The 13,145-nt window shown below is 42.0% G+C and overlaps 1 protein-coding gene across 1 annotated transcript; it reads right to left on the reverse strand.

Annotated features, from left to right (window-relative positions):
- Positions 1-779: 779 nt before the first annotated feature.
- LOC124268174 (G-protein coupled receptor 54-like) lies at positions 780-12,751 on the reverse strand. The gene is made up of 4 exons (XM_046703197.1): positions 12,433-12,751; positions 7,611-7,728; positions 4,501-4,819; positions 780-791 (listed from the first exon to the last, which is right to left on the reverse strand). Exons 1-4 carry the CDS (start codon positions 12,749-12,751, stop codon positions 780-782), a joined length of 768 nt encoding a protein of 255 aa, XP_046559153.1.
- Positions 12,752-13,145: the final 394 nt, after the last annotated feature.

Here is a 13,145-nt window from a genome sequence, read left to right on the forward strand (position 1 = left end):
TATTTTAAAGACGCTTATAGAAACCATTTCCCCGATAATTTCCGCCACGAATGATTGTATCTCTGGCAGGAGCTGCAGGCTAGCCATGTTGGTGAAGTGTTTGTGCGTAGAATGTTCGGGTTCGTTTCCGCGATGAACCTTCCCAGTGAAGCTCATTGAAGTTTCTTAAATACCGTTAAAAGCTGCGCAAAATTGTACTCATTCACAAGTACATGGAACAGAAACCTACGTGCTTTGATGAAATTTCGTCCTGTAAAGTCTTGAGTCAGCTTACGTTAACAGTAACAGTTAATAGTAAAGCGTTTTACCTACTCCTGGTATATCAACAACAGTTATATCCTGTCCCAAGCAAGAGCGCGTTGACCTGGGTTTCCATCAATGTCGGTCTGTTTGACTTCACCGCTGTACACAACAGAAAGCACTTCGACACTTGAATTGTACTTCTCTTTCCGCAGGTGGAAAGAATCAGTGTATTACAGGATACTGCTTCAGTTGGGATGTAGGACAGTAAATCAGACGGAGAGTGCTTAACGCTGGCAGTTCTCAATAAGTCCCCTTGTTGCCAGTGTGTGGTATGAATGTGAGTGGACTAGGGAGCCAGAGTCAGTGAGTGCGATGGGTTGGAGTGGCTTGTATGTACTGTGGGATGACATTCTAAAAGACACATGTCAAGTGAACAAACCCCTTGAGGAGACCCTTTGGAATCTCCCAGACCCTTGGGAATAAATGTAATTGGCGCCCCACTCAAGTCTAGAATGATTTAGCAAGTGAAGAGTTCCTTAGCTCTTGGCCTGAAAAATAGGATTGTTTAGGACTCCATTTGGTCTTGTATTGTAAGTAGATGATACTTAACGACCTTCCGTGTAATACCATCTTTTATTAAACGAGTTAATGATTTGGTATCATACGAGCGAAAGCGAGTTTGACACTACATCTTTGACGAGTTTTATAAATGAAAATATTATTTCAATATTTAAAACAGTGTCTCATGTATCCTAGCAACAGTAACACACGTAGAAGAAGTGTTTCTTGTAGCCTAGCAGCACTAACACATGTAACAGTGTCTCATGTTGCCTAGCAACACCAACACATGTAACAGTGTCTCTTGTAGCCTAGCACACCAACACATGTAGTAGCAGTGTCTGATGTAGCCTAGCAACAGTAACACATGTAGCAGCAGTGTCTCATGTAGATTAGCAACACTGACATATGTAGCAGTAGTGTCTCATGCAGCCTAGCAACAGTAACACATGTAGCTGTAGTGTCTCATATAGCTTAGCAATAGTGACACGTGCAGAAGTAGTGTCTCATGTAGCCTAGCAACACTGACACATGTAGCAGCAGTGTCTCATGTAGCCTAGCAACAGTAACGCATGTAGCAGCAGTGTCTCATGTAGCCTAGCAACACTAACACATGGAGCAGCAGTGTCTCATGTAGCCTAGCAACAGTAACTATAGCAGCAGTGTCTCATGTAGCCTAGCAACAGTGACACATGTAGCAGTAGTGTCTCATGTAGCCTAGCAACAGTGACACATGTAGCAGCAGGGTCTCATGTAGCCTAGCAACAGTAACACATGCATGAAGTAGTGTCTCATGTGGCCTAGCAACACTAACACATGTAGCAGCAGTGTCTCATGTAGCCTAGCAACAGTAACATGTAGCAGCAGTGTCTCATGTAGCATAGCAACAGTAACATGTAGCAGTAGTGTCTGATGTAGCCTAGCAACAGTAACATGTAGCAGCAGTGTCTCATGTAGCCTAGCAACACTAACACATGTAGCAGCAGTGCCTCATGTAGCCCAGCAACAGTAACACATGTAGCAGCAGTGTCTCATGTAGCCTAGCAACAAAAACATATGTAGCAACAGTGTCTCATGTAGCATAGCAACAGTAACACATGTAGCAGCAGTGCTTCATGTAGCCTAGCAACAGTAACACATGCAGAAGTAGTGTCTCATGTAGCCTAGCAACAGTAAACACATGTAGCCTAGCAACACCAACACCTGTAGCAGCAGTGTCTCATGTAGCCTAGCAACAGTAACACATGCAGAAGTAGTGTCTCATGTAGCCTAGCAACAGTAACACATGTAGCAGTAGTGTCTCATGTAGCCTAGCAACAGTGACACATGTAGCAGTAGTGTCTCATGTAGCCTTGCAAAAGTAACATATGTAGCAGCAGTGTCTGATGTAGCCTAGGAACAGTGGAACATTTAGCAGCAGTGTGTCATGTAGCCTAGCAACAGCAACGCATGTAGCAGTAGTGTCTCATGTAGCCTAGCAACAGTAACACATGCAGAAGTAGTGTCTCATGTAGCCTAGCTACAGTGAAACATGTAGCAGTAGTGTTTCATGTAGCCTAGCAACAGTGACACATGTAGCAGTAGTGTCTCATGTAGCCTAGCAACAGTAACACATGTAGCAGTAGTGTCTTATGTAGCCTAGCAACAGTGACACATGTAGCAGTAGTGTCTTATGTAGCCTAGCAACAGTATCACATGTAGCAGCAGTGTCTCATGTAGCCTCATGAACACTTAGTTAATCAACAGCGCCTTGCTATACAATGGGTAAGAATGTTTTATTACCGTTCGACAGAAAACAATATTTAACGTTCGGCACAACATAATAACACAAATTGAACATCACAAAATTGCTGTTCCCAGACCACTGTCACAAACACAAAGAATTATCCCACTCATTGTCGTATGTTTGTCCACACGCGGGCATTCGGAATGTATATCACGACAAAACGATGTCTCTCACATCCGCTGATGGGGTGAAGGTCGCTGTAAGCTGTCTTCCTGACAGACATGTAAATGGTCGAGTCCGACCTATGATTAACCGCATGAGCAACTGTCCGCACTGTGGGATACCGCTGAAGCTAAGTCATATATTGTGCCAAACCCATCCTCTATTTGCTCTTCTTGTGCTTTCGCAAGGCTCGATTGAGTTTGTGTATTTCTAATCTAAATAGTTTAAGGGCCTCCCGATTCATTCATATTGCAGATAATAAACGAGACTGGCATGATAGGATAAGTCAGCCCTCAACTCTTTCAGTAATATAAATTTGAATCGATTTTTACACAGGTAGAATCGGACTGTTCCTTTTCAACCTGAGGTTATTCGTTGCCATTAGTTTCGAAAGTAAGCCAGGTCGGCTATGATTACTAGATATAGGCTCATCAAATATAGGCAGTTTGAAGGCTGTTTACTGTATCGGATACTGGATATTCATGTGTGTGGATATTTACTTCGAAGTGTATGTTTCAGTCCTTCGTCATGCCCGCCTCGTACCTATCCTCGCACCTATATACCATGTATACTTATAAGATTGTGTTTAGCGTGTCATCTCTCAATGCATTAGAATTGCTCTTCAGTAACCCATGCTTGTCGTAAGAGGCGACTAACGGGATCGGGTGGTCAGGCTCGCTGACTTGGTTGACACATGTCATCGTATCCCAGCTGCGTAGATCCCATGCTCATGCTGTTGATCATTGGATTGTCTGGTCCAGACTCGATTATTTACAGACCGTCGCCATATTGCTGGAATATTGCTGAGTGTGGCAAAACTAAACCCACTCACTCACTCAATGCATTCCAACCTTTAGCTCACAACATGCTTATGGTAAACAGCAGGGAACATTATTAAACTCGTCCCTTTAAGTTCGTAAAAAGCATGGTTCGTGACTAGAGAATGTCACGTGGTACAGTAGAATCAAGTTTACCTTTATAAATTTAAGGCAAAGGAGTGACAAAATAAATAAAATCCTTCCAACCTTCCAAGTCATATTTTAAGTGGTCTTACCGCTCGGACGATACATTAGCTTGTTCTTGAGAACTATAAACTTCTTATATAATGCACATTGCATTCGCAATATTCCACAGTAGACACATCCCCATCCCACTGTCAAACTGCTATCTATAAAACACCATCCTCCAGAGGTTGATATCCATCTACACAACACAGCTGTATTTGATAATCTTTAAACTACAGATGGTAAATCCATTCGCTGGAAGGACACACCAAACAGTGGTTGCTGAACATAACATCCATCGAGTCCAATACGGGCCATGGTCTGGGTTCGACTTCTTCTGTGACTGTGAACGATTGGGGACAGGTGGTCATTTCGACAACATGGCATACCTTGGTCCCTGTGCCTGTTTGAACGTCCTGAAGGATTGACGTCACAGTTCCTTACCTCCTGCATGTGACGCTGTGAAGTTGAAAGAAATCTCCTCACCCTTCTACTGGGGTGCCTCTTGCACATTATTGCCATTTTAAAGTGGTACCTAAAGTTTCCACTTAACAGGCAATATATTATTGGATTAATCGCATTTGCTCCATAAGAAAAACAAAGGGCAAATACTTCCCTGTCTTTGAAAATTATTTTGTTTCCCGAGCCGATGAAATCTTCGTGAAGTCTTACAATATGGATTGGCAGCCAACCAACACCAAAAGCTACAGTAATTGCAAATATTATTTTAGCTATCTTCCTCCTTGCCCTAAGGGCAGTCAGGGAAATGTCGTTCGGCCTTGACCCTGGTCTGACGCTTGTCCAGAGTTTCCGAACGATCCTGCAGTGACAGAAGCTCAGAATCAGTTGCGGAAGCAGAAACATGGTCAGGAACATCAAGATGGAGTCGACCTTCCTCCGTATGATCCAGATCCGGTCGTGCGCCCCCTGGTGGCGGTTGCAGAACATCCTCATGTCGTGTAAGTGCCACAGTTCACTGAGACCGTATAAGAATGCTCTTGGTACCATGATGAGAACTGATGCAACCCAGATTCCAAGCATTATAGCCATTGCTCGCTTTGAGGTTCTGAAACAGAAAGAGAAAGGCCAGTCTTAGAGGGATAACATTACGATGGACTTAGGTACGTTCCAAGGAGGCGGGCTAGTCTAGTGATAAAGGTGTTCGCTCGCCAACCCCATAATCCGTATTCGATTCCCATATGGGTACATAGTGTGAGACAGTTACAGGGGTCACTAGTCGTATATTTGCTGGACAATTGCTCAGTGCGGCGTAAAACCACACTCAATCATGCTCTGGGTATACATGCCTTCTGCATATGTCAATATTCGATATATAAATTGTAAAGAAGGTTATTTGGGGAAATTCATACATCGGCTCAATATCAATAGAAAAACGTTTCATTTGATTTGTTTACATAACAGCAGTGTAGGAAAGATGTAGAAAATCTAGCCTGTCCACAGGACTGGCAGGTCAAATTTTTTACCAGTCCTGCCAAAATCTAGCCTGTCCTCCACATATAAATAAAACACCTTCGGCAGTAAATATTCAAAAAGGTTATAATCATTATATATATGTCATTAGTCTGCTAAAATTGACCCGACATGAGGACGGACTAGATATTTTTTTAACCCGTCCTCCACAAAATTCACCCGTCTCGGACGTTGGGACGGGCTATCTTTCCTACACTGATAACAGATGGTAACGCCAGATAACAACCTCGATCTCTGCCGATACTGACTGACTGAGTTTAGTTTTAAGCCGCTTTTAGCAATATTCCAGCAATATCACGGCGGGGGACACCAGAAATGGGCTTCACACATTGTACCCATGTGGGGAATCGAACCCGGGTCTTCGGCGTGACGAGCCAACGCTTTAACCACTAGGCTACCCCATCACCCCTCTGCCGATACAGATTCGACGTGACGTAATAGCAAAATATCGGTGAACATTGTATGAATGGATATCTGAAAGTAATGAATTAGGACAACAGAACACAGTGACAGTGGAGGCTATCAATTCCAACTCCCTGCACTACACGAGGACCGAGTATCATCAACCAGGCAGAGTTTGTCATAAGGACATTATATCGATGGCGTTCGTGCTGACAGGGGTTACGGATTTAATTACCACATGTAATACATTCAAACGTCAGTAGAGAACTCGGTGAGGCGTCTTGAACTGTTGATTGTCATTCTTGTTGTTGAAGGACTGTCTTGTTGTTGAAGTACACGTTCATTTCATTACGCATTTGACCTCAAACACTCTGCTCATGCCAAATGTACCACTTACAACTGAAATATGTATAAATACACTCTTCAAAAAAGAGACGCATGGGCTAGCTTACAAAGTTCATGTGTTAAATTAAATGTGCATAAGTCATCTAATTTGATCCAACGATAAAACTTGTGATAGTCACATCTTTCACAGGGGCGGTGGGGTAGCATAGTGTCTAAAGCGTTGGCTCGTCACGCCAAAGACCCGGGTTCGATTCCATAGGTACAATGTGTGAAGCCCATTTCTGGTGTCCCCCTGTCGCGATATGGCTGGAATATTGCTAAAAGCGGCGTAAAACCATACTCACTCACTCACACTTTTCACACATTCCCTCTTGACAAGCTATTGTTTGACGTTTGATTGTTTAGAACCAGTGTCACTGTACATGGAAATCTCAACTTGCACGTGCATTAGCTGTTAATGTCCTTTCTATGACACTTTCGCGCAGTCTAAAAAACATCCTGTAATATGTTAATGTTTAACGGACGCACTGGCACCATACACCAGTTCACTAATATTGGCTTACGCCGTTCTATATTACATTTGTATTGAACGTTTCTTGAATAAACAAAATCAACATTCCCACTATCTCTTATAGGTTTCGCTTTTTATGTGTACCATAATCCCTAAGTGAGTGAGTGAGTTTAGTTTTGCGCCGTTTTTAGCACTTTTCCAGATATATCACGGCGCGGACACCAGAAATAGGCTTCACACATTGTACCCATGTGGGGAATCGAACCCTGATCTTCGGCGTGACGAACGAACACTTTAACAGGCTACCCAACCATCCCTAGTCCCCAAACAGGATTCTGCCCAAACCATGAATTCAATCTCCTGATGTGGGTTATTGATGGCTTGCCTGCACATACGATATGGGAAACACGAACAAGGACAGAACTGTGTTTCGCTTTCATAGACACGAACCACCTCCGTGGTGTAGTGGTTAGAGCGTCCGCCCGAACAGCGGAAGGTCGCGGGTTCGATCCCGGCCGCGTCATACCAAAAGACCTTAAAATATGGTACTCGTTGGTCCCTGCCTGGCGCTCGGCATTAATGAGTACAACAAGGTTTGGTCGGCTCGGAGTCAGTATAATGTGTCTGAGTGGGGTAGTCATGCTTCGCTGCGGCATGGTATCTCAGTGGGCTAGCACTATAAAACCAGCTTAAGTCTGGACTAGTACAAGCAGCCGCACATACACATACACACGCATGCATGTCGTCATATGAGCGAAATATTCTTAAGTACGAATTTAAACCCCATTTAACCTAACCTCACCTCATAGACACGAAAACGGTTTATTTAAATTCTTTTTGCTTATTCCAATCGCAATTGTGAGCATATGCTTTTGGTTTAACACCTTCCGAGGTGATAATAGTGAAATACAATTATATCGTATCTCCTTTATGTGTGAGAAAAGCTCTAAAACATTTTGTTTTATTTCAGTTTGAAAGCGTGCGTGGTACTCAAAGATAAGGGCCCAACCACACCCATCCGTCCGTTTTCCCACATTCAAAATCCAACGTTTCATGATTTATCATCTTTCTGTGATAACTGATAAAAGTTGTATATTCATATACCAACCTAAACGTCCTTGACCTCACAGGATGTATAATAGCATAGTAGCGATCAAGGCCAGTAGCAGCCAAGGTCATCACACTGACGGCAAGACAGACGCCCATGGTGTAGTTGACAAATTTACCTGAAATAAAGAAACAAGAAAATGATAAACTCTGGATTAATAAATACAGTTGGAAACGTTTACTCCATGCATTTGATGAAATATAACCACATGTGGAAGATAAATTATTCTTTACACCTCATTCTATTCAACTTCTTCGAGGGAGGTGGGATAGTCTAATGGCTTCAGCCTCGGCTCGTCACGCCCAAGACCCGGGTTCGATTCCCCACATGGGTACAATGTGTGAAGCCCATTTCTGGTGTCCCCGCCGTGATGTTGCTGGAATATTGCTAAAAGCGGCTTAAAACCATACACACTCCTCTGTATTGAACTTCTCCTGTGCAGGAATAAATGCTTTACAATATAAATTGCAGAAAATACCTCCACCAGGCTGTAAGACAAAATGAAGGCTTTAAACTTTCAGTAGTCCCCTTTCCCTTAATGGTGAGAGATGTCTATGACCCCCAGCGTTTATAAGTGCAATCAAGCATGCTCTTTTAACGAAGATTTCAAATACTGCAAAAGTTTATTTGATCAATGTTACAACGTTCAAGGTCCTCAAAAGTTTTCAAAAGTTCTTCTGCTGGTATGAGAAGGACCTTCCAACTTTGACGCACCAATGACTACAAATGATGTCCGATGCAATTCCCTATTTTGATATAACTTCCCCCAGTTTTAGGTGGACAATTGACTTGCCTTCTCATGTGTTTGTGATGGGTTTCATTGGTTGGGTGACACCCGGTGTCATTACTCTGTGATAGTGATTCATAAACGCATGCTCATGACGGAGTCGTAATTGTACAATCGATTCTCCTTTTTGGAATCGATTTCTTACGTATATTGAAAGAGATCTTTACGCTTTTAATATTGCGTAGATTTACTTGTTTATATTTGTGTGACAACTATGTTTGACAACCATGCGGGACAACCATGAGTGGCAAACAATTGTGACAAACATTTGCAAGAACCGTGTGTGGCAAACGATTGCGACAACCACGTGTAAAAACCATGTGTGACAAACAATTGTGACAACTATGTGAGCCAAATATTGTAAAAACCTTGTGTGCCAAACAATTGTGACTGCCATGTGAGACAAACAATTGTGACAACCATGTGTGCCAAACAATTGGAAAAACCATGTGTGACAAGCAATTGTGACAGTCATGTGTGACAAACAATTCTAAAAACCATGTTTTGCAAACAATTGTAAAAAACATGTGTGGCAAACAATTGTAAAAACCATGTGTGACAAACATTTGTGACAACCATGTGTGACAAACAATTGTGACAAACCATTGTGACAACCATGACAAACAATTGTGACAACCATGTGTGACAAACAAGTGGGACAACCATGTGTGACAAACAATTACGTAAATTTACTTGTTTATATTTGTGTGACAACTATGTTTGACAACCATGTGTGGCAAACAATTGTGACAACTTTGTGTCACAAACAATTGTAAAAACCATGTGTGGCTAGCAATTGTCACAACCATATTTGACAAACAATTGTAAAAAACACGTGTGGCAAACAATTGTGACAACCATATGTGTCAAACAATTGTAAAAACCATGTGTGAGAAATAATTGTGACAACCGTGTGTGACAAATAATTTTGACAACCGTGTGTGACAAACAATTGTGACAACCATGCGTGACAAACAATTGTGACAAAATGTGTTATAACCATGTGTGGCGGCTGTATTCCAGGCATCCATCTAAATTGATAACAGTAAGGATTAACAAAAGATGGAGAAACATTAAAACATTATTGACATTGCCTATTTAACACCAATGGCCACATATATGGCACAGCTGACGCCTGGACTGAACTTTATTTGCACGCCGGCAGCGTTCCGCGGCATGAGAGGTGACAAGTTATGCCTGCAAGACATATCCATGATCTCTACTGCAGTGATGCATGTACAATAGATCAACATCTCGACTATTATGAATGGGACCAGCCCAGAACAGATACCAAACAGAAGTAAGCCAGAACAAGATTATAAGCAAGACAACTTTTAAAAGTAACATATTAACTGGACCCTTGTTATGAAAATTATACCCAGTACATGATCCGGAAACAACACAATCCATAATTAACGTTAAGTGTAACACGCGAGGAGACATAATCTGGAACAGCTATGAATACAAATATGTCATTGGGTGCTCAGCGTTGGTAAAAACAATGTCTTTAGCGACATGATGGCGTGGCTGGATTCTTTCATTACCGTCCTCGCCATGCTTGTGGTTTTGACTCAGAGGTCCATCCATGGTACGACGAAGATTGGGTAGTGGGCGGCATGGAAAATAGCAATTACAGTTTTGTTTAGACGATCCAGGCCAATAAACTTGACACTAAATGCCCATCAAAGATATAAACCTGACACTGTCCTTACGCATAAATCCCAAACAATCATTAATATCAGAAAGATGTCTGTCCCCTCAGACACATATGTTATTGGCAAGATTCATGAGATATTTGGCCTCGCTTGTACTTCCATGCTTGAACCACGAGTACCTATAGCTAGTACTGTACGACCAATGCCATGAATCCACACCGAAAAATAGGCACAAGGCACAACATTATTGCTCTCGTTTTTATTTTTTATTCTCAGCTCCCCGGGGAACATACAACCCACGCTGCCAGGGTTCGAAATTACAGCAAGTAAAGACTTCTGCTGCACTTCATTTATCAATTTCATTATCACTGGCCAAATGAGACATTGTCAGTTTCCATTGTATTACTACTGCATTCAACAAACAAGGTGTTTTAGATTAGACTTATTTTATGATAGTTTCAGGGAAATTTTGTTTCACAATCTATTCCAATTATTAGTTAAAAGGTTGATTAATTAATTAATTAATTACAGATTTTCTTATAAACATGGACCGTTTAAGTTTTCAGTGCCTGTAGTGTGATGCTTAGATGAACAAAATATCCGGATGTAACGAGGGTAATAAAAATTATTTCGGCTTATCCGTATATTCAGGGGTCGCGTACCTTGCAAAAAACATAGTTTGCTAAAACTGAAAAAACAATAATCGAGACCATGAACATTGCGTAATTCCTTTTTAAAAAACAACATCGCTGCAATGATAGCTGGACGTTATGAGGTTATACAAATATTTGGTTGGTCCCAGAGATGGCGAAAAAACAAGGACATGTGTTATTTACGTCAAGCAGGTCGTTACAGTGTGTCATGTGCCGTGTGTCGTGTGTCATGTACCGTGTGTCGTGTGTCATGTGTCATGTGCCGTGTGTCATGTGATAGTAAAACCAGAGCAGTGCCCACGTGTAGTTATGATGAGTGAGTGAGTTTGGTTTTACGCCGCTTTTAGCAATATCCCAGCAACATCACAGCGGGTGACACCAGAAATAGACTTCACACATTGTACCCATGGAAACGAACCTGGGCCTTCAGCGTGACGAGGGAACGCTTTAACCACTGGGATACCCCACCACCCATGTAATCATAGCCCAATTCCGAGGTGTTTATTGGTTTCCAGTTACCAAATTGTACCAGCAAGTGGCGTACAACTAACTGTAAACGGGTATCTCGAGGAACGTTATTTAAAGCACTCTTAGAAAGCGAATCCCTACGTCTCAGTAAGTCCCTGTATAGGGTTACCTCCCTTTGGCATACCAAACTCCTAGTAACGTGGGTTCGAACCCAAAATTCGCCCTAATGTTTATATTACTCGGCACCAACCTGTGCCGACATGTTTTACAATCTGGTTCACGTCTATGGCGGAGTTAGACAAATCTCAATCGTTCATTTAAGGCTATATTTTTTCTCTGACTTACCATATATCCCAATCGACTTATAATGTGTTCCTTTTTCAATTTACCCAGCCACTTCTTAAATGTATTTCCCAATGTTATATAAAAATACTCCTTTCTCTGATATAGGTCAGCCGAATCTCTCTTCACGTATATTTATTTGTTTATATGTGAATTTCAATATAATTATTTAAATTCCATAGGAAATCAAAACGACTAGATCTACCTCTTAAAGTCATAATAGGACTGGTGCTAAGAGTTTAAAACATTAAAATGGTTATAATAATAACTTGCAACAAATTAAAGACATTTGTTTAAGTCTTCATGAAAAAGAAATCGCCAGCCCTTCTCTTGTTCGTTGAGTTTTGAAATTAGGAAAAAAAACACATATGGATAGATTAATGGATATCAGGTTCATGACCCAATGGTTTTGTTTTGTTTTGTTTTGTTTTGTTTTGTTTGTTTGTTTGCTGTGGAACGCCGTGCGCACTCAGCAAAATTCCCGCTATGTGGCAGCAGTCTGTAAATAATCGAGCCTGGACCAAACAATCCAGTGATCAACATCATGAGCATCGATATACGCAAATGGGAACCGATGACATGTGTCAAGCAAGTTGGCTAGCCTGAGCACCCGATCCCGTTAGCCGCCTTTTACGACAAGCGTGGGTTGCTGAAGATATGCTAACCTAGATCTTTATGGGTACCATAAGCATGGGTTACTGAAGACCAATTCTAACCCAGATCTTCACGGGGAGACAAGCATAGGTTGCTTAAGACCAATTTTAACCTGGACCTTTACGGGTCCACGCCTTTGAAAGCTCTTTGTAACATGACAAATGTATCGCTGTTTATTTGTTGATATTGGCGTGGTTTACCATTTTACCATAAGTAAAAAAAATATAATTAAGAAATAAAATAAAAGCATAGACAGTACTTACATAAACCGTCGCCAAATGGCCAGTCGGTAATTCCATAGGCAACTGAGGTAAGAGGTACGCATGCCACCAGAAACAATATATCCACAACAGACAAGTTCACTAGGTACAGGTTAGTGACGGTGCGCATGGCGGCGTGGCGAACGACGATGTACACAAGCAGACTATTCCCAATAAGTCCCACAACAAAAATAATAAGAAACAACGCCGGAACGATTCTCGTCTCGGGTGTAAACACCATTGGCTCTTCTTCATTGTCATTGAAAATATAGACTCCAGAGTTGTTGTAAGCAGTGAGGTTTCGGAGGAAATCTATTGACATTTTGACTCTGAAATTCTTCAGAAGACTTGTGTCAACGTCTGTACTTCCACCGGGCAACATTTTGGCAGCTTGGTCCACGTTGTTAGGAGGGTAATTGAAGATGAGGATGTATCGCACATGCCACCTTGTTGGATGCTGATGCTGGTTGGAGAGTCATGCCGTGTGCTGACGTAGAGTAGTAAGAAGCTTTGGCTCCACCACCTCCAGCTGACTCGTGGTCCCTGTTGATGCAGAGCGTGATGATGTCACAGTCGGCGGGGGAGGAGTAAGGGAGGGGGATGTTGTTGCATCCATCCACGATAATGATGACCTGGTATTAAACTTGCTCCGTGCCCAAGCTAACAATTATGTGTGAATTGTTTAATAATTGCATTGACGGCTGTGTACGTCAGAA

The sequence above is a fragment of the Haliotis rubra genome, unplaced genomic scaffold (genome assembly GCF_003918875.1).
Source record: "Haliotis rubra isolate DU_JTF1 unplaced genomic scaffold, ASM391887v1 Scf1368, whole genome shotgun sequence".
NCBI lineage: Eukaryota > Metazoa > Mollusca > Gastropoda > Lepetellida > Haliotidae > Haliotis > Haliotis rubra.

Coding starts and splice junctions, on each gene's coding strand:
- LOC124268174 (XM_046703197.1), bottom strand. CDS start 12,751: ATGTCAATAGATTTCCTCCGAAACCTCACTGCTTACAACAACTCTGGA. Junction 7,729..12,432: donor GCCATTTGGCGACGGTTTAT/GTAAGTACTGTC, acceptor TCTTTATTTCAG/GTAAATTTGTCAACTACACC. Junction 4,820..7,610: donor GTGAGGTCAAGGACGTTTAG/GTTGGTATATGA, acceptor TTTCTGTTTCAG/AACCTCAAAGCGAGCAATGG.